Genomic DNA, 27,697 nt, shown 5'->3' with positions numbered 1-27,697 from the left:
ACAATTCAGAAAAAATGTTATTTTCTCAGAAAACAATGTAAAATTGGCAACTTGGGATCTGTAGAGAAGGATTTGAAGTCATTGTTATGGAGTTTGTATCTTACTGAAAAAATACCTGGGAGCCCTAACGACTGGTATATTTAGGCTGTTTAGTAAGATGATTCCATCCATATCATTAAAAGTTTGCAGACAAGGAAGCTAACAAAATATTTCAAGATTCTAAATGTGGGATAATTAGGGGCTCAACTAGTATCCTTTTTTAACTGGTAGGAGTGATCCATCTTTCATTTTTGACTGTGTATGCAGGTGTGCTCCTTTCCCAGGCCTTCCAGTGTCAGCTTTATGGATGGAGAGAATTCGACTAGGTACTTTCAGTGATGAATAAGATGTGATCTTTGTCTTCAGCTTTCAATGTCTTGTCTTGCTATGACCCTTTTCTCATTCCTTTCTGCCCTTGTTATCCTTGACTGGTCTTATCCTGACAGTTCCCACTGGCTTCGCGCCTTAAGTGGAGATTTTTTCCTCCCATTCTTTATTCCCCTTCAGTGGTGATTGCTTAGGCAGCCCAACTTGAAAGTAGGGTAGGAAAGAGTTTAGGGTCACCAGAAAATGCTCAGAAGGCCCTGTTCTCATCACTCTTACTTTTGAGTTCTTCTCTTGTTCCTCTTGGGCTCAGAGGTGCTGCTGTTAATTCCTCCCTGCCCACCTTTCCATAGAGTCCGTGCGTCCTGGTGCCTCCTACAAACGGCAGAATGAAGGAAATCCTGAAAGAGGTGAGTTTTGAGCTAGACTCTGATTTGGGATTGTGAAGGGGTGGGAGACTTGAATTGATAGCGGTTATGGAAATGGGGAAAGTGTATAACTGCTCCATTAGTCTGTTGTCAGAACCAGAGTTAACAGTAGACCTAGGTACTAGGATTTAGGGGGCATTTGTGGGCTGGTATCTGGGCTAACCATTCCTGGTTGGGAATAGCCACTCCATAGAAGATCTGTAGAATAGACAGGCCATTGGAAGATAGGACCTGACAACAATAGGATCAAGTGATTTCTATTTACTTTTTTTGTGCTCTTTCTTTTGCTATTTGTATCATTGTTTTCTTTATCCTTTGCTACTTGCTTTCTGCTTCCATTGTTGCAACAGGGATATATGAATATATGTGGATATATGATAAACCTCCTGCACCACCGTTCAGTGTTCCTTTGCTTCTGTGCATGAAATTGGTTGATAACGACTTAAATTAGCCTTCGGGCAGCTAAAATCAGGAAAGGTCTAAGACTATACTTTGGGATCATATGTTTGTAACGGAAACACTAAGCAAAAGATCAACAGCTGCTTGTGACAGGTTTTTTTCCCCCTCTGTGTCTAGCTGATATGTGCTAAAGAATTGAGCCTGTAATTATGCCTTTAATAAGCATGATGTGCTGTGCTGGTTGGTCCAGTGCCTCGTCTCCTTTGAAGGGATTGCTTATCTGAATAGGATTGGGAGGTCATTGCATCTTAGGGAAAGAAAAGTGAGGTTCATCTTTTTATCTGATTTTCGAGTGCCTACCCTTTTCTTGAAGGGCTTGAGCTAAGTAGGCCACGGATATTTGGAAATGAATAAGCTATGACACTTGTTCCTCCAAGAGCTTTTGTTGTAGTGGGATACACTGACACTATCACACTACAATGTGAAATTTGCCACATGCAATGGAAATACAATAAGGAATGACTAAATAAATCATGTTCTTGGCCATTTGGGATACAGCAGTGGTTCTTTTGAGTTTTAAGGTCTACAAGAACTTTTAAAGTTGCTTAGGGTGAAAGCCTCTTGTGGTATCACCTGTTAAAAGACTCTAGGGCTGTATCTTTCTAGTGCTGTTAGAGCTTAAAAATTGGAATATTCAGCCTAGGGCAGGAGTCCTCAACCTCTGCACAATTGACATGTAAGGCCAGTTAGTTCTTTGTTGTTGGGGGTGTCCCCCATAGCAGGATATTTACCAGCATCCCTGTTTTCTACTAAATATGTGCTAGAGTAGCCATCTCCCACTTATGACAGTCAAAAATATCTGCACATACTGCCAAATGTCTGCAGAGGGGAGGTGTGAAATTGTCCTTAGTTAAGAACCACTGGGCTAGAGAAAGCGTTTTGGGTCTGTAGGACATTAGAAAGGTGTTATTCACCACTGTCCTAGGTGGTTGGAAGTCTTTGAGCCTCCAGGACCTTCTTATCTATCTTGGCTGTGTCAGGAAGAGCGTAAGAGGCTTTTTGACTGAAGCTGGCTTTGCCTCAGTTTCAAAGTCGCTTTATCTCTGCTTTTGCTCCTGACTGCTTTCCTGTTAATCCACTGTCCAGTCTCGACCAGCTTCTGTGTGACTCCAAATTTGATGCCACTTTCTCTTCTCGTGTTATTAATTTTGTTAGTTTTTCTAGCAACAAAGGGCAGAGGATTATATATTTGACACATATAGACAATTTAATGAAATGTTTTTCTGTAACAGCTCACTGTTATTAATTTTTAAGAGTATATTTAACTAAACCTATCTTTTAGGGAGTTGTTGAACCTGCTAAAGTAATATTGTTTAAATGTATTTTCTGGCTCAAGTTTCTATAAAAAATGATATACATACAGCACTATGTGAGTAAAGTGACTAAAGGTAAAGATTAGTGACTTTATCTCATAACAGGTTTATTGTTAACCATTTAACAAATATTTGGGCATTCATTAATGCCAGGCACTGGATTAGTGTTCTGAATTACAGCTTTCTAACTTTATGTTTAAAACTATCTAAACATTTCAGGAATATCTGTTAAAGTTCCTATATAGATCCTCCTTGAGCTACCCCTTAATTAACTAGTCCTCCTTGGTATCTTTATATATAATAACTATCTTTGTATTTTTATTGTGATATATCAAACATTAGTATTTAGGAGCATGAAAGAAGTAGCATTCATGGTTTTAAAAAACTTTCTTGAAGTCTCTGTGGCTCCATGTTTACTTACTGGCAGTGCTGTGGCCTAGACTGGCTTCTATGATATCCTTTGGTTCCAGGTTATTTCAGATTGTTGATGGTGATCAGCCTCTCAGAGGTAGTTTTAGATAGTAACCTATTTAAAGTTTTTAGTAGTAAAATAAAGTGTATGACCCCCTCATTAATTCCATTACAAAATTACTTTATCAAAAACAAATTAGCTAGAAAAAAATTACATCTTATATTTTCTTATATAGATAAAGAGAGGCCTGTCCAGTCTTTGAAAACATCAAGAGATACTTCACCCTCAAGTGGTTCAGCAGTTTCTTCATCAAAGGTTTGTTATATTTCTAAAATCAGTTTAAAGAAGAATTACAAATTGAGATGGACTGACTAGTATAGATGCTTTTATTCTTTACTGTTACACCAAGGGAGCTAATTTGCTGCATTTAAAAACTTCAGTTTTTGTCTAGGTGTGGTGGCTCATGCCTGTAATCCCAGGGCTTTGAGAGACTGAGATGTGAGAGTTGCTTGAGGCCAGGAGTTCACAACTAGCCTGGGTAACATAGCAAGACTTTATTTTAAAAATTAAAAATTAGCTAGATGTGGTGGCATGCACCTGTAGTCCTAGCTATTCAGGAGGCTGAGGTGAGAGGATTACTTGAGCCCAGGAGGTTGAGCCAGCAGTGAGCTATGATTGCACCACTGCACTCTAGCCTGGGTGACAGAGCAAGATGCTGTCTCTAAAAAATAAAAATAGGCCGGGCACAGTGGCTCACACCTGTAATCCCAACACCTTGTGAGGCCAAGGAGGGTGGTTCATGAGGTCAGGAGGTCGAGACCATCCTGGCTAACACAGTGAAACCCTGTCTCTACTAAAAGTACAAAGAATTGGCCGCACGTGGTGGCTCACGCCTGTAATCCTAGCACTTTGGGAGGCCGAGGCAGGCGGACCATGAGGTCAAGAGATCGAGACCATCCTGGCCAACATGGTGAAACCCTGTCTATACTAAAAATACAAAAAAATTAGCCAGGCATGGTGGTGGGTGCGTGTAGTCCCAGCTACTTGGGAGGCTGAGGCAGGAGAATGGCGTGAACTTAGGAGGCAGAACTTGCAGTGAACTGAGATCACGCCACTGCACTCCAGCTTGGTAACAGAGTGAGACTCCATCTCAAAAGAAAAAAAAAAAGGAAAAGCAAAAAATGAAGAATTACCCGGGTGTGGTGGTGGGCGCCTGTAGTCCCAGATACTTGGGAGGCCAAGGCAGGAAAATTGCTTGAATCCGGGAGGTGGAGGTTGTGCTGAGCTGAGATCGTGCCGCTGCACTCCAGCCTGGGTGACAGAGTGAGACTGTGTCTCAAAAAAACAAAAACCAAAACCCCTTACATTTTAAGTAACCACAGCTTGAAAATAGCAGCCCGAGTTTGCTATTTTCTATGAGAAAAATGGGCAGTTTTCTCATTGAATTTTTAACACAGTCTATGCCAAATTTAGTAGTTATTGTTGCAACCCATGTTCTCATCTTGACCATAACCAGGTTGGATGGGTTATATCTGGTGGATTGTGCTTTTATTTGGGGCATTGAGAGTGTAGGCAGAGACCTAACATGTATGGTGTATTTTTTCTCTTATTAATTCATGCAGAAATCTTATGTTAGTAGGTATATATCTCTATTCTATAGTAGAGTGAGGACTCAGGAGTTAAATTAATTTCTTACGGACACAGCTACCCCTCACTATGTCATTCTTCTCATTCCTACCTTCCTAGCATCTCAATACATAAATCCTCAGAAATTACAAGCTTGACAAGTTGCTGTTTCCATCTGTTTTCTCCAGTTAGAAGTTCTCTTCACAGATATCATACCCTTTCTCTTAGCCATAACGGTTGTTACATCCGTTATCTGCTTCACTTCTTTTCATTCTGCCTTACATACTTTTTGGCTTTTCAGGAAGAGTAGATATCATCTAGCAGTCTATACTGGGTGTTCGGGGGGCAGCTGCTTCCCTGCCTCAGAAGGAAAAAAACAAGCTTCTTTGTGACAACTTGTATCTTTGGAACTTTCCCAGAAGTCTGAGGGTTCTGGGATTCTGGATTTTGAATAGCAAAGACCAACTGGATTATGGTTCTGTCTTAATCATATCAAGGGTACTTTACCCACCTGGAAGACTGCCTTGGTTTTCATGTCAGGTAATAGATGAAAGAAGAGTAAATAGTATCTGCCTACCAAAGTCACTACAAAAATTCAAATTATTATATATGAAATATTTTCTCTGAAATATACTGCTATCTGAATATAAGTTACAACAGAGTTTTGTGCTACGTTAAAATGTTTAGTGGAAAACCCGTGTTGGATTTTTAACTACTTTTGTCTGATAGTTTCATGTAGATCGAGCTTGATCTACATGCACCTGTGGCCCAGGATGGCTTTAAATGCAGCCCAACACAAATTCCTAAACTTTCTTAAAACATTATGTGATTTTTTTTTTCCTTTTTTTTTTTTAAGCTCATCAGCTATTCTTAGTGTTAGTGTATTTGATGTGTTGCCCAAGACAATTCTTCTCATGTGGCCAAGGGAAGCCAAAGATTGGACACCCCTCATGTAAATGTTTGCATTTTTGTTTCACAGACAGTAAAGTCTTTTTTTTTTTTTTGTATATGAAAATAGAGATGGGGTCTTGCTATGTTGCCCAGCCTGGTTTCAAACTCCTGGTCTCAAATGATCGTCCCACCTTGGCATCCTAAAGTGCTGGGATTACAGGCATGAGCCGCTCTGCCTAGCCAGACTATAAAATCTTAAAATGGAATCAAAATATCACAATTTTAGATCCATAGCTATTTTATGTATTCAGAAGGTAGTGCCTTCTTTGATTTGCCCAAGGTCACATGGTAGCTGTGGGGAGCTTTATGAGCCTAGATTTCCTGATTTGGTGAACTCTTTGATGTAACATTATGGCTGCCCATATGTTGGGATACTTTTTCAGAGTTTGTTAGTTTCAAATGATAGATTTTCAAATGTGCGGACAGAATGATGATAAGTTATAGTAGGCTTTTGCTTCATTCTTTTTGAAGGACCGGGGGAACGGGGTTTCACTCTGTCGTCCAGGCTGGAGTGTAGTGGCATAATCTGGGCTCACTGCAACCTCCACCTCCCAGGTTCAAGCAATTCTGCTGCCTCAACCTCCCAAGTTGCTGGGATTACAGGCGCCTGCCACCACACCTGGCTAATTTTTGTATTTGTAGTAGAGATGGGGTTTCACCATGTTGGCCAGGCTGGTCTGGTCTTGCACTCCTGACCTCAGATGATCCACCCGCCTCAGCCTCCCAAAGTGCTGGGATTATAGGTATGAGCCACTGCTCCCAGCCACTTCATTCTTTGCTAGAGAGAAGTCGTATAATTGTTTTTGGTCTTTAACTTTCTCTTAAATAGGTATGCCCCCTCACCCCCCGGAAAAAAACCAGCTTTCTTGGATATATTTGTGTTTGTATATGTGTTTTCTTCTTCTAACTAGCTTTTTAAAAAACCTTCTATTACTAAGTAATAATAAAAGTATTACTTATAATACCTTTTTAACCTTATATATGGACAGGGCTTTGGAATGAGCTGTTTAAGGTTCCTCGATGGCTGTAGAATATACTTCATATAGATATATTGCTATGCTATTCCAGTAAATGTTATAGATGGCTAGCCAGTAGTTTGATGAATTTAACAAGATGTGGAAAAACATCAAATGACCTTTTCAGTTAAAAAAATGTCTAAGCCAGGCATGGTGGCTCATGCTTGTAATCCCAGCACTTTGGGAGGCCAAAGCAGGCAGATCACCTGAGCTCAGGAGTTTGAGACCAGCCTGACCAATGTGGTGAAACCCTGTCTCTGTAAAAATACAAAAAGTATCCGGGTGTGGTGGTGCACACTTGTACTCCCAGCTACTTGGGAGGCTGAGGTTGGAGAATCGCTTGAACCCAGGAGGTGGAGGTTGCAGTGAGCCAAGGTCACGGCATTGCACTTCAGCCTGGGCGACAGAGTGAGACTCCGTTCCCCCCGGCCCCTCTCAAAAAAGCCTAGATTTAAGTCCCAGCTCAGCATTTATTAGTGACTTTGAGCAAGTCACCATCATTCAGTTTTTTAGTTTATAAGTTGGGATAATAAAGCCTCTCTAATCACCTTCATGGAATTCTATTTAATTAAAGTACTTTTTTTTGTTTGTAGATAAAGCACTTTATAAATGTTAGTGCCCCATAAATTCAGCGCACAGCACTGTCATCCCCGAGAGGTATATTTGAAATCAGTGATGAGACTTTAGAAAAGTAAACCTTAGTAATAGAAGGATTTTTACGTAAGAGATGGTTATGCCACTAGGCATGGCAGGGCAAAGTGGTTGAAAATGTATGCCAAGGAAGTAGAATGGAATCAAGAGAATTACCATAACGGCCCTAAGGAAATAATTTTTAAATGTGTGCTTTACAAGTCATATCTTATTTACAAAAATAAGCCTTTAAACAATACTGGGGGAATTATATCTGATCCGGAAAAGACATTTTACTTTCTTTATTTTTATATTGAGCCCATGGGCTGATTGATTTTCAGATATGTTTTAGTATAGTAGATTCACATCAGCGAATATGGAAAAGAAAGAAATGATGAGGCACCAAGCATTACTGTGGATACTTCCAGATCTATTACCTCCTTCAATTCTCACAACTGCTTTGTAAAATGAACATTGTTAATCCCTATTTTGTAAATGAAGAAAGCAAGGCTCATGGTGTCATAAGTTATGCATATAAAGTCATCTACCTAGCAAGTCATTGAACTGCGATTCAAAGCCAGGTCTGCATATAACTGCAAAGTTCATACCTTGTTTAGTATTGTATGCAGTTAGATAAAGGAACTAGTACTAGGATCACAAAATGAAATTTGAGTTTTAAAATTTTGTGTAAGGCATAGGATTTATGTAACTCACTATACACTGTAAAAACAGCATATCTATACGTTTCTGTTGTATTAGGAGTTTGCCTTACTGAAATTTAGACATTACTTATTTCATTAAATATGCTTAAAGGCACAAAATTGAAATCAGTATGATGTCTTTTATATTCTAAATATAATTAGTGTATGAGTTAATTGTCAGTGCCTTTTGCTTTGTTACTTAGATGAATTTCTAGAGTCTTATGTAAATGAAATTAAGAATTAGATCTGGTCTGTATGTCCCAAAGGAATTGTTACTTAAAGTAATTCCATGTTGAATATTTTAGAAGGAAGAAATAAAGAATATACCTGTTCTCCGTATAAATTCGAAGGCTTATGTGATTTTAAATGTAAGTGCAGTGTACTTCTTGGTGTATTTGAAGTTTAAAAGCCCTTGAGAATTGTAACAGAAATGTTCTTCTATTTTTATTAGGTGTTAGACAAACCCAGTAGGCTAACTGAAAAGGAGCTTGCTGAGGCTGCAAGCAAGTGGGCTGCTGAAAAGCTAGAGAAATCAGATGAAAGTAACTTGCCTGAAATTTCTGAATATGAGGTAAGGCATGTCTCCTTTATGTTTCACATCTGAAAGTTTTGTCTGGATTTTAAATTATGGGTGGAAAATATTTGGTTTATTCCCGTGCTTTAAAATATATCCTCATGGATTACAGGTATTAAAATTACCACACAGAATGATAGTCTGAATATGAATGACTCTGAATTCAGTAATCACACTTTGTCTGAATGTTTACAGTAGTTTTGGAGTGTAAGAATAGTATAAATATGGATAAGAAAAATGTGTTATTTATGTACTTCTTTAAATGGCATTTGCTGTTAAAAGTATCTCAGGAAATCATGCTGAGCCACTAGTTATAAGCCAGTGAATTCAGAACAGAAATCTAATTTGACCTTGGATTGTGGACCATATTTATATTGCTTGTTATACTTCATGCAGATTATCTCATAAATATCCCAAGAAATAAAATTATTCATTGTCTTGGCAACTTGAGACCTTGATGAGTCCTGAATACCGAAAGATGGGAACATTTTTGGGACCGTAGAAAAAGGTTTATGACATGTTTGTATTAATGTATTTTGAAATGAACTGAAAAATTTCTGTATAACCTATAACATCTCTAAAAGGGAAATATAGAAATTTTATGGGCACAATTAAGCTTTTAGGTTCAGAATTTGATACTATAGGAGTTCTTTGACATGACACGTAGAGAATATAAAAATCTGTCCTGTGACAAATTATTTTATTTGAAGGAGCATTCTGGCTTTTTTGTTTACTTTTGGAATGACTTTTATAGAATGTTATTTGATAAAAGGGATCAAGCATTAATATTGTATGTAAAAATAATACTTAACTACATCTTTATACAGTGAAAAAATCCTTTCCAAAGTAACTAATGTACACTGCTCATAAAAAGTACAACCCCTATCAGAACTTACGCAAACAGAGCCTTTCTTTTTAAAAATGCTGATCTGTCTTTTAGATATCAATTGTTCTTAAGTGGGTCAAGGTTTCCTCCTCATTGTAGCTATAATAATAGATACTTATGCATATTCTCCAGTAAATGTATCAAAAACACCAAGCTGTTCCTCCTTGGTACTTTTCCAGCACTATTTAAAAGCATGAACCATACTTTTCGGTAATACATTTAATTGGATTATTTTGGTTATTTTCTCTAATAATTTAGAATAATGTTTCTATATTAATCATTGATATTTATGCTTCAAAATTGCTGCTTTGGAATATTGGTAGTTTGTTTTATAGAACCGAAAACTTCCAAAAAGAATAATTTCTTTACTTAATACTTTATCTTCAGTTAGCAAGACTTTATTAATATATGAACATTAATAGTATATTTATCCTCCCTTCTCCCATCATTTTTTTATCTCAGGTTTTTATAAAAGCTCACTACTGTTCTCAAATTTTAAATATTCTACTTGGGTTCTCTCATTTATTGAATGCATCTTGACACTGAATAATCCATGAGTGACTATGGATCTAGAAATACTTTTTAAACATCTTTTTTTTTCCCTCTAAAATATCAGGATTTGCTAGATTTCGAATTAATGAAAAGTAAATAACCCTAAAAAAATCTGTAAGTTGAGTCATAGGTCAGACATGTTCTTTTGCTGGATCAAAGGCAAGATATGTGAGAGTAGCACTGATAACCATAATATGTTTATTTGTGTATATCATTATTGTTGAACTGCAGCATCAATTTCATCCCATTCTCTAAAATGTTTTTCTACTTAGATTGATACTTTTTCATACTGGAAATAAAGCATTTGGGAAATCTTTGTGATAGTTTTTGTAGACTTAGTCCCATATCGTATTAATATTTTTCTCTTATTAATATTTTTGCATATTAACATTTTGCTAATTTGTTCTCGGGCTGTTGTTGAATAGTTACTCATTTCTGTGGTCCATGCTTTTTGAGAAATGTAATTTTGGCCTTGGTCCTGTAAACTGATATCTAATTTGACAGAATAACCTGGAAAGAAGAAAGGCCTTTGATGCCAAGCAAGAGTTTGGCAAAGAACTGTGTGTGTGTGTGCATGTGCATGTCTGTTTAAATCTAATTGTGGCAATATTTTATTTTATATGAGCCTTTTAAGTAATGGTTCATGTACTTCAGGAACATTGTGTAAATTTCATTATTATGAGCTGAGATAGATAGAATGCTTAAGTTTCCACCTTATCTTCACTTGCTTCCATCATTACAGTTCTAAGCAGTTTGGGAAAATGTGTGGTTTATAGAAAGTCCAGTAAAATTGAAGGTAAATTCAATAATATACTTAAATACTCAGGCATGTTGTGGTTCCTGCCACTTTTCAGTTTTGTACTTTCATCTTTTGAGCTCTGCTACAGCATTTCCCAAAGTATTTGACAGCATAGTCTGAAGGGTCTTAATGGTCTGAGGAAGAAAAAAAAAGATTCTAATAGCCAGTTTATTTGGGAGATGCCAAGTTTAAAAGAGTTAGGTTGGTTTTGATATTTCAACACTTTTTAGAGATTTTAATGTATTATTAATATGCTCATCGGTGTTCAGTAAGAGGATGAATAAAAGAATTTGCATAATTTACCAAACTTTTGACTATGTAATTTTTTTCACAGCATATATTTCAGGATTAGTGTTTTAAGGTACACTTAAAAAATACTGTACTAGTTTTCTTATAGTTTATATAGTTTATTTAAGTTCACTAACTATGCATTGTATATCTACTTGTGTCATATATTGCATTTGAGGTGCCATCCTAGCCATCAAGAAGGGTGCAGTCAAGTTTTGTAGAGATATAATTTGTTGTCCTTAAACAAATAGCTGTGAGAGTTTTCTTTTGGTTATCAGAATGAAAAGAAAATTATTTGAAGGATATTAGAATGTCCTGGTAGATGAGACCTAGGCAGGAAGATTATTTGAGGCCAGGAATTGGAGACCAGCCTGGGCAGTGTTGTGTGGTCTTGTCACTACAAAAAACAAACAAACAAACAAACAAACAAAAAAACAAAAAACCTGTGTGTGGTGGCCCCTTAGTCCCAGCTACTCAGGAAGCTAAGGTGGGAGGATCACTTGAGCCCAGGAATTGAAGTTTGCAGTGAGCCGTGATCACACCATGGCCCTCCAGGCTGGGTGACAGCAAGACTCTGTCTCAAAAAAGAAGGGGGGGGATGGGGGGGCAGGTGCACTGGCTCACACCTGCAAAAACAGTGGGACCCCGTCTGTACAAAAAAAAAAACCACAAAAAATTAGCTGGGCATGGTGGCGTGTGCCTGTAGTTCTAGCTGTTCAGGAGGCTGAGGTGAGAGAATCTTGCTTCTGGATGATTGAGGCCGCAGTGAGCTGTGATTGCGTCACTGCACTCCAGCCTGGGTGGCAGAGCAAGACCTTGTCTCAAAAAAATAAAAATAAAAATAAAAATAAAGTCTCAATAGAATAGGTTACTTCCTGCTATGGAGGAAAAATTTTAAATTTATGACTTAGGTTGTTTTCACATACAGGATGTTATTTTCGGCTTCAATGTCTGTGCTTATTCTGTCCCTAGTCTAGAATGACCATCTTCCATGGCTCCCTTTCAGATTTATACTCATTCATTGGAATCACTAGTGTTGGAGATAATACAACTCAAGATCTTTCTTGATTCTACTTTTCTACCTACTGTAAAATTTTATGCCACTTTGTATTTCATTGATGACCTTAATTTTTATGTCTAGCAATATATGTTGAATGTATCTCAAACACTTGCCTTGTTTTCCCTAGGACATATGTATCTAATTAAAATAAATTTAATTACTGATGAGCTCTTTTAAATTAATTGTCAGTTTTTTTCCCCTTTTTCACTTGCTTTTTGTTTCTGAAAGCTCCTGTCTTCTCTGATGTATTTTCTGTGCTCACCAGTTTACGTATTGTGTGTAGGCCTATGTCTTAGTTTTGTGTTGCAGTAACAGAACACCAGGGACTAGGCAATTTACAAAGAATGTTGCTAGTGGAATTCTTTTCTTAAATGACTTTTATGCTTTTGGTATAAGTCCCTTAACATATGTAACTCAAACTTGTAAAAAAACTAGGAATTTTTGTTTGTTTATTTGTTTTTTGAGACGGGGTCTTGCTCTGTCACCAGGCTGGAATGCAGTGGCGCTGGCATGATTTTGGCTCACTGCAACCTCTGCCTTCCGGGTTCAAGCTATTCTCTTGCCTCAGCCTCCTGAGCAGCTGGGATTACAGGCACCCGCCAGCACACCCAGCTAATTTTTGTATTTTTAGTAGGGATGGGGTTTCACCATGTTGGCCAGGATGGTTTTTTTTGTTTGTTTGTTTGTTTTTTTTTTTTTTTTTTTTTTGAGACAGAGTCTCGCGCTGTCACCCAGGCTGGAGTGCAGCCAGGATGGTTTTGATCTCTTGACCTCATGATCTGCCTGCCTCAGAGTTTTTTTTTTTTTTTTTTTTGGTAGATCATACATGTATGTGTCAGAAATTCAAATGGCACCAAAGTATTTACAATGTGGCTCTTCTTTGCTACTTCTTGTAAGTTGTTACTATTGAGACAACTCCTTTGATCATTTTTTTCTGTAGATAGTGTCCTTCCAGAGATAGTCTATGCTTATATATATGTATTCCAATACTTAATCCCCCACCTGACTGTTTTAGATGTAATTCACAGTATATTTATTCATTTTTCAATTATTGGTCTAAAACTGAGTGATCATTATTGATTTATGGGATTTTCTTTTTAATGATTTCAATGAATTGTTAGGCCACAGGAGAAAGGTGGTTTAACTTCTAAAGGTACAGCCTCTTCTCATATTCTCTTTAAATATATTTCTTTATGCATGTACAACACCTCTCACTTCCATTTGGACTTTTTCTCCTCAGTATTTCATAAACTGATCGCTTAAGGAATAGTCATGGGACGAGAATTTTTTTATACATATCTTAATATAATATGAAATAATATTTTGGAATCGAATAAGCCTAGAGGCTTTGTCTTACCTAAAATTTGAAAAGTAACAGTCTCACTTGCTTCAGCGGCATATACACTAAAAATTGGAATGAAACAGAAGATCAGCATGGCCCCTGTGCAAGGATGGCACGCAAATTCATGAAGTGTTCCACATTAAAAAAAAAAAAAATAGCAGTTATATCCTGGTAAATCCATTTCACATATGCTCATTATGCATAGTGAAATTGAAAGAGTTTTCTCTTCTTAAAACATGTTAAACCTAGCACTTAATATAATTTGCCAGTTAGTGCCTATACACAACCATCTGAAATGCTCTGTTTTTTAAGAAAATATTAAAGATTTCTAATTCCTTTTCAAGGCGGGATCCACAGCACCATTGTTTACTGATCAGCCAGAGGAACCTGAGTCAAACACAACGCATGGGATAGAATTATTTGAAGATAGTCAGCTAACCACTCGCTCTAAAGCAATAGCATCAAAAACCAAAGAGATTGAACAGGTGAGAATCTAGTTGTCTACATGTACATAATTTTTGTTTGTGTTGCTTTGCACATGTAAACATTTATTGAATAAATATGCTTTATTTCTTTTTCCACCTGTAACTCTAAAACTACAACTTAAAAAATTATAAAAATTATTTGAGTTGACTTCATAGTCAGTTTGATCAGCATGGTCCCCCACCTGGATTGTTTATTTTTGAATACAAAATAAACTTCTTTTTTGCAGAATATTAATATTCTAGTTAGTATGAAGCAACTAAAAATTATTAAACAATAGGGATGGGATGGAAGAAATGTTCAATACAGCAAAATGTTAGCAAATATTATTTTTGAATATTGGGATTACAGATGTTTCTTATGTTTTTCATTATACTTTAAAGTATTTTCCAAATATTAAAGAAAAAATAAAGGATACTATTTAAGTCTAGTTTTTTAGTGAAGTCATTCTGAAAAGCAAGACTTTGTTTTTAATGTGCAACTATTACAGGGTTATTATTTTATGAGGATTAAATGAAGTAAATGCAAAATGTAACATTTTGTACAGGTGCTTATTGATGTAGTTGTTACTCTCTAGTGAGTTGAATAAATGTAATTACATTGCTAATAATCTGCTAAAAACTATTGGAAATTAAAAACAAAGTGAAAACTTTTTTATAGGTGCTGTCCAATTTCCACATCAATTAAATCTGTTTTCTTTTGTTGGATAGGGAATGGTCTCAAATCCTAGATGTGACTGTGTAGCTTATGTTAATGTCACACTAATGTGAAAAGATAAGAACCAGAATAGGAAATTTGTCATGCAAACTATTGGAGTTTCAAAATGAAGGTGGTCAGCAGTATCAGATGCTTAGAGGAATATAAGCAAAATGGAAACTGAGAAAATTCTGTTTAATTTGGTGATTGGGAGGCAGTTGGTATCTTTCAAGATACCAATTAAATGAAAGCGTAAGTAAAAGGTTTGCTCAGTAGATGTATCTTTAACACAAAGATGAATGTCCTTATTTTATATAAAATTACTATCCTTTTTTTCCTTTTTTTTGTTAATAATTACTTGACATATGTTTTTATTTCCTTTTCTCCCCTTACCACAATGGATGCTCTGTGAAAACAAGGGCTTTGTTTTGTGTTGTTTTATTTACTGCTACATCTGCCATCACCTAGAACAGTATGTGTAGTAGGCTTATAAGAAATACTTGTTGGATGGATGATGGGTGGAGTCATAAACCTGCAAATGACCTTTGAGTAGTCCCTAAGTACTGTATAGAATCTCACAGCCTGTTGCTCAGGCTGATCTCAAACTCCTAGCCTCCAGTGATCCTCCTATGTCAGCATCCCAAAGTGCTGGAATTATAGGTGTGAGCCACTGTGCTAAGTTGCAGTTCTTTAAAGGAGAGGTTCTCTTAAGAATATAACTGGTAGAAAAACTTGACTGAAATAACAGGGGAGAGGGATTATTTTGGGTTACCATTTATTCATTCATTCATTCGATGGAGTCTCACTGTTGCCCAGGCTGGAATGCAGTGGTGCGATCTCGGCTGAATGCAACCTCCTCCTCTCAGGTTCAAGAGATTCTCCTTTTTCAGCCTCCTGAGTAGCTGGGATTACAGGCACACACCACCACACCCAGCTAATTTTTGTATCTTTAGTAGAGACGGGGTTTCACCACGTTGGCCAGGCTAGTCTCGAACTCCTGACCTCAAGTGATCCACCCGCCTCAGCCTCTCAAAGTGTTGGGATTACAGGCGTGAGCCACGGCGCCCAGCCTGGATTACCATGTATTAATATTTCTGCTATCTCCTATTGTTATTCATAGATGATCTATTCAATCTTGAGAAAATGGGTTACTAGTCGGGTATACAGCCTACCTTAGCAGTACACACATAAAATTATTTAGCATGAAGTCAGTTTTTGTGATACTTTATACAAATCTTGTATCTGTTTCATCTGCAAGTTTAATTATATCTCTGTTTTCATCTGTCTGTTGTTCAAGTACATGAAAAATCTGACACGTGTTATTATGGCAAAGACAAATAACCTAAAGAAAGAAAAATAAAGGGAAATTATTATATTCTGATGTTACTAGAAAAGTAAAACAGTTATTTGAAGTGCTATAAAATAGAGACTTAATGATGTTAAACATTGGAGTATAATGACTCTGGTTTTGCTAGGGTACTTCGCTTTTCATATGTTGACAAGAAATCAAAACAAATCCCTGTAAAATGTTAGAAAACTAGTAAATGATACATAATTATTTTATAAATTTATATCTAGAACTTGTAATTTTTGAAAATGAAAAAGTTTTACAATTTGTGTGTATGTAATTTTGATGTGCACTTTTAAACATTTTATTTTTATGGATTAAATACCAACTAGGTAAGAAAAATTTAAAGATTTGATAAAGCCAATTATCCAGTAATTATTCTTTTTTTAATATGCTTAAAATATTTTATACTTTTTTATAAAAATAATAACACAAAAAAAGCCCAGTATGGATGTGACCAGGAAATCAAACTAGGATAATATAGAAATGTAAATATTATTGTAATACCCAAGCTGCCTTTTCTTCCTGTTTCGAGTGCAATATGTTCAAGTATTTTGTAAAGATAAATTACAATACATAATTTTGTGGGGATTTCTATAAATTGGGTCCCTCCAGTCTATTGAATCCCAAGAAAGTCATTAACTTGAGGACATATTGTAACATAAACTGAGTCTCCAGGCCAAAATTTGTTTTAACCCAAATGCCCACAGATGCCCCAGTTCTTGATGTTCAAAGGCATGTTTATGGAAGTGGATTGTATCAAAGTCACCTCAATGAAGGGGGCAAATGTATCACCGTCTCATCCCTGGGCATGTAAGAATTGTTTTAGAATTAGGGGTGCAGATGACTTTTGAAAAAGCCGCCTAGATTATAATCAGATATAACTGAGAACCCCTAGTCTAAAATCCTTAATCCAGAAAACACCAAGTTGTATCTCTGAAATATTGTACTGCTAGAGATGAGTCATTTTTAATCATTCCACTTTTATTTGAATGTCCTTTGGATATGATCCACTCTATTACAGCACAACTCACCTCCTTATGCTATGGATCCTAAGGTGTATCTTCTTTTCTTCTCATTTTCTCAGATTATCTTCTCTTACTTCTATTGGGCTGCCTTTAACGCTCAATTATTGGGCTATTTTCGCAGGCTTTCTGGCTTCGGAGCTTAAACAAATTTCAGAATGTCTCCTGTCAGTATACTAATTCCTAGAGAGACCCAACCTACAAATTTTTGTGTGATATGTACTCTGGTTCACATGTGTGGCATTAATCCCTTGACAATGATAATCCTGCAAGCCCTCCTATACCTACTATTTGACTTGAAAGTCTATGCCACTGTTTGCTATCTTACCATTGAGAAATCTTTTTTTACCACATTGCGACTTTGAACCACACAGATTGAAATCCTTCATTATCGCATACCCAACTTCCCTCTATTGCACCTCTAGAGATAAAACAATGTTTACTTTAACTCCTTTTAGTATTTAATATTTGCAAGATCCCTTATAATTTGATTAAAGTATGCTTAGTAGGTCAGTGAGATCCTTTGTTTTCCTGGGATCTAAAACATTTTTTAAAAAGTCGTTTTGTAATTTCCTACTTGAAAAGTCTAGATTAAATTCTTTTTACTGACTAGACTTGGTGGCTCATGCCTGTAATCCCAGCACTTTGGGAGGCTGAAGTGGGCAGATCTCCTGAGGTCAGGAGTTCGTGACCAGCCTGGCCAATGTGGTGAAAGCCTGTCTCTACTAAAAATACAAAAATTAGCCGGGCGTGGTGGCGCGTGCCTGTAATCCCAGCTACTAGAGGCTTACGCAGGAGAATCACTTGAACCCGGGAGATGGAGGTTGCAATGAGCTGAGATTGCGCCACTGCACTCCAGCCTGGATGACAGAGCAAGACTCCATATCAAAAATAAATAAATAGATAAATTCTTTTTTCTTCAGACGGAATCAGATAATCTCAGTAAACCTGGGTGTGTGTGTGTGTGTGTGTGTGTGTGTGTGTGTGTGTGTGTGTATGCAAATCTTATGACTAAGAGTGTTAAGGTAGCCAAAAGCTTTTAAAGGCTTGACAAGTAGCGAGAAACAGTTACTTAATGAAATAACTAAGAATAGTAAGTAGCTACATTTTATTGGAATATTTTACTATGCAAACTAGTCTTGAAAAAATGAGCACCTTCTGTATCTTCATGCTCAAGCTACAGTGCTTATTGCGATTCTCTGTCTTTGTTGTACATCTTTGGAGCTTTTCAAAAGTAAAGCTTCTTGGATTTCAACCATAAATATTCTGATAAATTAAAAAATGAAAAATAAAATAAAAATATTTTAAAAAGTAAAATCCAGTAAAAAAAATTATCAGAACTCTTCAAACTTGAATATGTACATAAGTGACTTGGGGATTTTGTTAAAATACAGTTTCTGACTCAGTAGATATGGGATGGGAGGTTTAGATTTTGAATTTCTCACATGCTCCCATTTAATGTTGATTCTGTTAGTCTATGATCCGTATTTGGAATAACGAGAAATTGGAAGGAAGTGACTGTTCTCTTTAATTCTGCTGTTTCTAATGTGCTAAAAGATTGAGAACGATTACCACCTTAGTATTATGAGGATTAGAGACGTTCCATCCTATGTATTTTTTAACAGAGGTATAATTAATATACAATAAAATGCTTAAATCTTAAGTGTTCAGTTGGATGAGTTTGTTGTTGTTGTTGTTGTTGTTTGAAATGGAGTCTCACTCCGTCGCCAAGGCTGGCGCCCAGTGGTGCAGTGTCGGCTCACTGCAACCTCGCTTTCCAGGTTCAAGCGATTCTCCTGCCTCAGCCTCCCGAGTAGCTGGTATTACAGGCATGCGCCACCACTCCTGGCTAATTTTTTATATTTTAGTAGAGACGGGGTTTCACTGTGTTGGCCAGGCTGGTCTTGAACTCCTGACCTCAGGTGATCTGCCTGCCTTGGCCTCCCAAAGTGTTGGGATTACAGGTGGGAGCCACCACACCCAACTAGTTGGATGAGTTTTGACAGTTAACACACTGTAAACATCATTCAGAACAAATACATATGAAAGTCCTTTCAGATACGAATAGTTGATTTTATTGACTATAATAAGGATATAGTTAGGAACTAACGTTATGTTCATATCTCAAAAGCCTGTGTTCTGATTTGCTATTGAGTATCCTCCAACCCATCCAGTAAGGACTGCATTTTAGGTGATACCATACCAAAACATAAAATTTAAGACATAAGAGATCCTGCAGTAAGGAGTTTTCTTCTCACCCATAACTCTCAGCTGCCCAGTTTCTTTTCTTAGCAAATAGACATACTGATATGACCTGCGTATGTATGTGTATGCACACAATTCACATACAGTATGCATATGTATGTATAAACACATACATACACGTGCATATACCTGGATCATAGTTGATCCTGATGAATAGAGATAAGAGTTGATGTGTGTATCTCTCCGTTCTTTTTCTTTAAATACAAATGGTGCTGGGCATAGTTGCTTTTCTGCTAGGGTCTGTCTGCAAGAGGCCCTGAGTCATATGGAAATTCTGTGTATCTCTCTCTCTCTGTCTCTCTCTCTCTCTCTCTCTCTCTCTCTCTCACACACACACACACACACACACACAGTGCGCACAAGTGACTATACTCTGTATTCTGTTCAGTATTGTTAGAAGTCATTCCGTATTAGCCCATTATTAATAGATATTTACATCTGTTATGAACCACGTTTTTAAATACAGTCCCCGATTTCTCCATATATTTAAAAAGATATGCATGTATATTTTTAATAAGTAAAGCATTGCATTTAAAATGAATAATTTTGGGACGTTTTGGGTTTAATACTGTAGATGTCACATGCCAGATTTGAGAATAATCAGAATATGAGTTTGCAAAGAATCTTAATTTCTTGCTTGTACTAGTCACTGTCAATCTTTCTTAAAAATTGTATTTGTAAATACAATTAATAAAACCTAAACCAAAACAATTGCAGGGATGTGCCTGAAAATATTTTTTAAATACATTATACGCTTCAAATTACAAAAACTTGCCGTCTGTAGAAGGACATGTCTATCTTTGTTTTTATTTGGTAGATAATAACTGAAAAAAGAACAAGTACCATGAATTCATTTTTAAACCTCTTTGGCTGTTTCAGAGTACTCTCCTAATATAATGCTGTTTTATGAAAATGTTTATTTTTCTACCTATGAGCTGGGGTCCCCAACCCCTGGGCCTGCGGACCACTACTGGTCTGTGGCCTGTTAGGAACCGGGTGTCACAGCAGGAGGTGAGTGGCCAGGGGGAGGGGAGAGGGAGGGCGGGCAAGTGTGCATTACTGCCTGAGCTCTACTGCTTGTCAGATCAGCGGCGGCATTAGATTATCACAGAAGCGCAGACCCTATTGTGAACTGCAGACACGAGGGATCTAGGTTGTGTGCCCCCTCACTCCTTCCGTGGAAAAATTGTCTTCCTCGAAACTGGTCCCTGTTGCCAAAAAGGTTGGTGTCTGCTGCCTATTAAGTATGCTATCTATTGAAAAAAGGGCTGATTATATATTCATCAGGTAATTTATAGTTAAAATATAGATAGGAATCATTTTAGATACAGGCACAGTACCATTTTGAGGTGTTTTTTGTTGTTGTTTGTTTGTTTTTTGAGACAGAGTCTCACTCTGTCGTCCGGGCTGGAGTGCAGTGGCACGATCACACCTCACTGCAGCCTCCACCTCCCAGGCTCAAGCAATCCTCCCACCTCAGCCTCCCTAGTAGCTGGGACTACAAGCGTGTGCCACCAATCCCAGCTAAACTTTTTTTGTATTTTTTGTAGAGATGGGATTTCACCTTGTTACTCATGTTGGTCTCCTACTCCTGGGTTCGAGAGATCTAGCCACCTTGGCCTCCCAAAATGCTGGGATTACAGGCATAAGCCACTGTTCCCGGCCCATTCTGAGTTTCTTAAACATAAAGAGATAGAGTAATCAGGGACACTTGGGGAAAGGGATTGATTATTTTGATGTACTTTTCTTTCTTTTAACTTCAAAACACTTATCCTGAATATTTATTTGTTTCTGTAAAGACAATTTTTATTATAGTCATAGCTATGCCAACCTTGTTATGCAAAAGAAATTTTATTTCGTAGCCATTTAGGAACCTCGTTCATTATTACAATTAGCTAAGAAAATTGAGTTAATTCAGAATTTATTTTGTTGATTGTTTAGTTATTAGCTTTATTAAGAGTCTATTAATATATTTTGTATTTTGAATTCCGTACTATCACCATTGGTGTGACCATATGGTCTACTTACTAGCTTTTCTTCGCTTTTCCCTCCAAATAAAAAGGTTGGGCTGAATAATCTTAGGTCCCTTCCTGATCTAAATCATACTGAAAATTAAAAGTTAAATATTACTTTTTCTGTACACAATTGTGTGTAGCTAATTTCATATTTAACTATAAAGTTTTTTTTTTTTTTAAATAAAACCGTTTTAAGGACACAGGGCTCTTAACGTTAAAATAAATTAAGTAACCTTCGAATATACCACTGTTGTGTGTCAGTCAGTAATTAGTATTTGTTGAGTTAATGAATTGTGCAGAGGAGGTTTTCTTCCGTAAATGGGGTGTTACATTTAATTGTAAGTGTTGTAGCTGTGGCCCTCTTCCCTTCTTACAGTATCTCGTTTCAGCTACTACTCATTGCTGGATGATTCCCAACACTCACTAGCTCTTGCTCTTTTATAATCTGTTTTTGTTTTACGTTTAAAGAGGCTGGAAGTAAAGATTAGTCAAATGTACAGTCTTGAAAATGTTAACTAGAGTTGTGGACATGGAAAATAATCAGCTTTTAGCATGTGATGGATTCCAATGAAATTGTTTTCAAAGTAGTGGCAGCTGTATCTATTGTCGTTTCAAGATGAAGCATTTCATAGTAACCTTACATAATAGAAACATTCTTTGTTTTTCCTTTTTATCAGAGCAAGTAACCAATGTTCTTAAAAGTGCAGCTCTCACCATTATCTTGTCTAGACATCAAGTCTACCCTACTGTATTTAACAATCCATTATTACCAACCACTTGTTCAGATTTTATATATATACGGTTAGTAAAATATACTCACATAAGATTTACTTCTGAAAGTCTGGATTCCCAAAACAACTTGAAAAGAAATGATTTATTCTGACCGAATTTCAAAGAGTTTGAAAGTTACAGTTTACAAGATTCTGGTCATGTTGTTACTCCAGAAGCTTGTTGAAGTAAAAGTATAAAGTTTTTGTTTTAAGAAAATCTAAAGCTATCTCTATAAGATAATTAGTATCATATTTAAAAGCAAGCATCTCTAAAGGTAATTTAGTTATTTTGTACCTGATATCTCTTTAAGTAGGAAGTTTGCTGAATCTGTTAAGATGTTATATTTACATCAAGTATAAAATATAGACAGTACAGATAACCAAGTCTTATGAGAACCATGCTTAAAATGGTATGAGTACCTTAAGGGATGAGACCATCTTGGACCTTATCCTTGGGGATGTTACCACTGAAACAAAAAATACCCAGTTATAAAGCAGTTTCAGTAAAGGTTTTCCCCATGGCATAAACCCAAGTATAAGCTTCATTTTCTCACCTCTTCTCCTCATCCACTGTCTACCAGTGTTAGGTAAGCATTTTACCTAGTGGTTCCAAATTACTGTTCCATGCTGCTCAATTTTGTTTTCTTAAGTCAACAATTTTTTTTTAGTCTCTGAGTATTTCATGGTAAGGACATTTATAAATGGCATGGTATAATGGACACTGGATGCTTGCACTTAGTGTTTTTACATCTTAGAGACCTTTTCCTCTTTTTTTTTTTCTTTCTTTTTTTGAAACAAGGTCTCGCTACATTCTCCAGGCTAGTGTAGGACCCCTGGACTCAAGGGATCCTCCTACCTCGGCCTTCCAAGTAGCTGGGATTATAGGCACAAACCACAGGGCTCCTCCCTTGTTAAATGGAATTAATTATAAGTTCTCTCACAGAATTGACAACCTATTATATGTGAAAGCCCCTTCTGTATGAAGATCACCATACAGGTGGTTATGGTAGTGTTAAATAATACTTTCTGCCTGTTTCTTTGCAGCTTTGCAATATTGATTACTTTCAAATTATTTCTTAAGAATATTTTAGGCCGGGCATGGTGGCTCACGCCTGTAATCCCAGCACTTTGGGGGACCGAGGTGGGTGGATCACTTGAGGCCAGGAGTTTGAGACCAGGCTGGCCAACATAGTGAAACTCCATCTCTATTAAAGATACAAAAATTAGCCCAGTATAGTGGTGGGTGCCTATAATCCCAGCTACTCAGGAGGCTGAGGCAAGAGAATCACTTGAACCTGGGAGGCGGAGGTTGCAGTGAGCTGAGATCGCACCATTGCACTCCAGCCTGGGCAACAAGAGCAAAACTCCATCTCAACAACAACAACAGGAATATTTTATAGCAAGTTTGTGATATAGGTTTATCTCTGAAAGGTCAGCGTCAAGATTTGGGCTATTTGACTCTTACCTCTTCACTTCTTTGGTTTGTTGTTTTTATCCTTTCCCCCACCTCCTTCCTAATTTGTTAAAAATGAAATGTAAAAATGCTATTAAAAAGTAATTTGTTTTGCAGCCAGGCGCGGTGGCTCATGCCTGTAATCCCAGCCTTTTGGGAGGCCGAGGCGGGCGGATCACGAGGTCAGGAGTTTGAGACCAGCCTCACCAACATGGTGAAACCCTGTCTCTACTAAAAATACAAAATTAGCCAGGCATGGTGGCGTGTGCCTGTAATCCCAGCTACTCGGGAGGCTGAGTAAGGCAGGAGAATCACTTGAACCTGGGAGGCGGAGGTTGCAGTGAGCCGAGATCGCGCCATTGCGCTCCAGCCTGAGTGACAGAGTGAGACTCCGTCTAAAGAAATAAAAATAAAATAAATTGGTTTTGCTTATTTTGGGGGACTTTGTGATTTTGCTTTTACATTTTTCATTTGGCTTGCTCTTTTTATCTCAGTGTTCCTTATCTGTTTGCTAGATATAAGAAGTAGCATAAAACGATTAATGTTTCCTCCTTAGAATTCTCTACCATCCCTCTCTTCCTAAAGCATAAGTTCTCATATTTTCCCCTTCATCTTTCATCTCTCATTTTTAAGATGTGATCTGTCTTGAAGCATCTGCTGTCCTCTCTTAACTGTTGTTTAATTCAGGTATTGGTCCAGGAGAGAATAAACTTGCATGTTTTATATGCACTTGAGTGGTGCTTGTAATTACAATGTGAGTTAATTGATATTTTCAGTCCATTTATAAGAAACATTTTAAAAGCTGCACTAAGAAAATCTCGTGTTTTAGTTAACGGTAACTTGAAAGTAAACACTAGAAGTGAATTGATTGTCTAATGTGTGGTTTATTGGGAGCTAATTATGTTACATTTCGTTGTTTTTCTTTCCTTACTCTTCCTTTTTGTATTTTTTATTTCTTGGGTTTTAAAAAGAAAACCATTATAGGACATCAGACAATGCAATATATGTCATTTCTGTTTTGAATACTGATTTACATGAATTAGCTGGGGGAATATTTGTAGGAGTTTTTTGGTCTGCCTCAAAGTCAAATGTAAGATTTTTAATCCCTTAGTTATTTGAACTTGGGGGTAAAATGAGCAGTTCAGCATAATTTAATTTTCCGGTTGGCTGAAGTTAGCCATGCTAAACTCTGCTATGTTTGTTATTATGTTTTGCTTTTGTAAAAAAATCACTTTTAGTGATGTATGTAATACAGAAAGAAGAGTGTTTAAAACCTAGTTGTTAATCTGAGTGCTTTTTCCACAAAGCAAATACTCGTGAGAACTACCGTTCAAGGCAAGAAATAGAATATTACCAGCATCCAATAATCCCTTCATCTCCCCTCGTAACCTTTACCCCCTTCAAGGTAACTACTAAATTGATTCTTAACATTGTATTTTAGTTTTGTCTGTTCCCCCCCTCCCCGTCCCGTAGTGGAGTCTCGCTCTGTCCCCCAGGCTGGAGTGCAGTGGCGCCATCTTGGCTCACTGCAAGCTCCGCCTTCCAGGTTCACGCCATGCTCCTGCCTCAGCCTCCCAAGTAGCTGGGACTACAGGCGCCCGCCACCACGCCCAGCTAATTTTTAGTAGAGACGAGGTTTCACCGTGTTAGCCAGGATGGTCTTGATCCCCTGACCTCGTGATCCACCCGCCTCAGCTTCCTTAAGTGCTGGCATTACAGGCATGAGCCACCGTGCCTGGCCTCTGTTTTTGAACTTTATACAAATAGAATCTCATGGAATATAGTATTTGTGTCTAGCGTCTTTCGTTCAACATTGTGTTTATGAGATTTGTTGATGTTGTTACATGTTGTATATCTGCTTATGGTTTTAATTTGCATTTCCCTGATTAGTGATGCTGAGGACCTTTTCCTGTGGTTATTGGCACATGAGTATCCTTTTTTGTAAAATGCTTATGAAATTCTTGCCCATTTTTCTAATGAGTTGTCTTTTTTTTAAGTTGATTAGTAGAAGTTCTTTATATATTCTGAATACAAGTTGGTTATATGTGTTGTAGATTTTCTTTCCCATTTTTTGGCATTCTTTTGATATCTTTGGAGGAATAAAAGTTCTTAATTTTGTTGTAATCTATACTTTTCATTCTTTCCTATTATTATTTGTCTTACTATTTAAAATTTCTGGAAGCTTTCTTATTTTGTATTTTACATGGAGTTATAATCATCTGAAAATGATTTTATGTGTAGTTTGTATTAAATATAGCAGGGATCAAAATTTTTTTCCACTTGGACATCAATTTGACCCCATACCGTTTGTTGGAAAGACCATGCGTTTCTCCGTACTCTGCATTGACACCTGTGTTATAAGGTATCCATATAGGTCTGTATGAATCTGTTTCTGGACTCCATTGGTCGTTCATCCTGCAACAATACTACCCCACCTTCATTATTATAACTTTTATAAGTCTTGATATCCGTAGAGCTAGTTTTCCTACCTTGTTTTTCTTTTTTTAAGAGTGTGCCTGTACTTGGAGGTTTGAATTCTTTTTTTTTTTTTTTTTTTTTGAGACGGAGTCTCGCTGTGTCGCCCAGGCTGGAGTGCAGTGGCCGGATCTCAGCTCACTGCAAGCTCTGCCTCCCGGGTTTTTACGCCATTCTCCTGCCTCAGCCTCCCGAGTAGCCGGGACTACAGGCACCCGCCACCTCGCCTGGCTAGTTTTTTGTATTTTTTTAGTAGAGACGGGGTTTCACCGTGTTAGCCAGGATGGTCTCGAACTCCTGACCTCGTGATCCGCCCGTCTCAGGCCTCCCAAAGTGCTGGGATTACAGGCTTGAGCCACCGCGCCCGGCCGGAGGTTTGAATTCTGTAGAAATTTTAGAGTCAGTTTTTCAAGCTCTCAGAGACATTAAACAAAGCCTGTTGAGATCCTGGCTCAAGATATCTCAAGAAGTTGTAGTTCAGCTAGCAGCCAGGGCTACAGGGCTACAGACGTGACTGGAGCTGGTAGATTGACTTCCATAGTCATTCACATGCTGTTGGCAGAAGATTTTGGTTCCTTTCCTTGCCAAATGGGCCTCTTCACAGCACTTGCTTATGACATGGCCTCCCCTAAAAGAGCGACACCTTAATGCTTTCGTTGGTTTAGTCTCCAAGTCACATACCATCATTTCTGCCTTGTTCTATCCATTAGAAGTGAGTCACTAAGCCCAGCCCAAAATCAACAGGAAGGAATTTGGCAAGGAGGTAAATGTAGTCATTCCTCAGTATCCATGGGGGATTGGTTTCAGGACACCTCAAAGACACCAAAATCCACGGATGCTCAAATCCCTTATGTAAAATGGCCTTGTATTTATTTGCATATAACCTACACACATCCTCCTGTATACTTTAAATCATCTCTAGATTACTTATAATACCTAATGCAATGTAATGCTATGTAAATAATTGTTTGCAAATCATTGCTGTGTAAATAATTGCACTATATTGTTTAGGGAATGATGACAAGGAAAAAAATCAGTACATGCTCAGTACAAATGCACCCATACCCGTTCATTTTTCTCCCCCAAATATTTTTGATCTGTGGTTGGGCAATCCATGGATGTGAAAGCCGTGGATACTCAGAGCCAACTGTACCAGAGGGCAGGGGTCACTCGGGGCTATTTGGGGAATTAGCCATCATATCCTCCCATGATCAGTGTTACTGAAGTTAGCAGGTTTATTACTATTTTCAAATAACTAACTTTTGATTTTATTTATCTCTTTCTTCTTTAGTATACTTTGCTAATTTCTAACTTTATTAATAATTTTATTTCTATTTTGGGGGGGGGCTTAATTTACTATTTAAAAAAAAATTCCTGAGCTAGATGCTTATTGATCTGCAGCTTTTCTTTTAACATTCTTTTAAATTCTGACTCTTGGCCAGGTGTGGTGGCTCACATATGTAATCCCAGCACTTTGGGAGGCTGAGGCAGGTGGATCTCTTGAGGTCAGGAGTTTGAGACCAACCTGACCAACGTGGCAAAACCCTGTCTGTACTAAAAAAAATACAAAAATTAGCCAAGCATGGTGGCTTTTTTTTTTTTTTTCCAAACATTACTTTTAATGGCCAAAACCGCAACTACTTTTGCACCAGCCCAGTAAATTCTAGTGCAGCCACGCTATGGAATTGTATATAGGCAGTAGAAGGATTAACAGAATTACCATAGTACATAATGGTGTATTACTCTAGTAGTTAGGTAAGTAGCATA

General features: G+C 37.4%; 1 protein-coding gene and 1 non-coding gene across 23 annotated transcripts in view; both read left to right on the top strand.

Annotated features, from left to right (window-relative positions):
* The window catches only part of LOC105470119 (periphilin 1), a 128,096-nt gene that overhangs the window by 59,984 nt on the left and 40,415 nt on the right, over positions 1-27,697 (top strand). For 14 of the 22 annotated variants that reach the window (XR_011609222.1, XM_071071855.1, XM_071071852.1 and 11 more), the window contains 4 exons: positions 717-773; positions 3,211-3,290; positions 8,351-8,470; positions 13,745-13,885. Coding sequence is in view for 21 of the 22 variants with exons in the window: in XM_071071855.1 (XP_070927956.1) it covers positions 717-773; positions 3,211-3,290; positions 8,351-8,470; positions 13,745-13,885 (398 nt within the window). In the remaining variant the exon portion in view is untranslated. The remainder of the gene's footprint in view (positions 1-716; positions 774-3,210; positions 3,291-8,350; positions 8,471-13,744; positions 13,886-27,697) is intronic. The other 8 variants (XM_011721889.3, XM_071071856.1, XM_011721886.3 and 5 more) reach the window with 1 other exon arrangement.
* LOC112424673 (U6 spliceosomal RNA) lies at positions 13,443-13,544 on the top strand. Its single transcript, XR_003015512.1, has one exon. It is a non-coding gene; the product is annotated as a U6 spliceosomal RNA (small nuclear RNA).

This window comes from Macaca nemestrina, chromosome 10 (genome assembly GCF_043159975.1).
Source record: "Macaca nemestrina isolate mMacNem1 chromosome 10, mMacNem.hap1, whole genome shotgun sequence".
Taxonomy (NCBI): Eukaryota; Metazoa; Chordata; class Mammalia; order Primates; family Cercopithecidae; genus Macaca; species Macaca nemestrina.
This window is presented reverse-complemented; position numbering and strand designations above follow the sequence as displayed.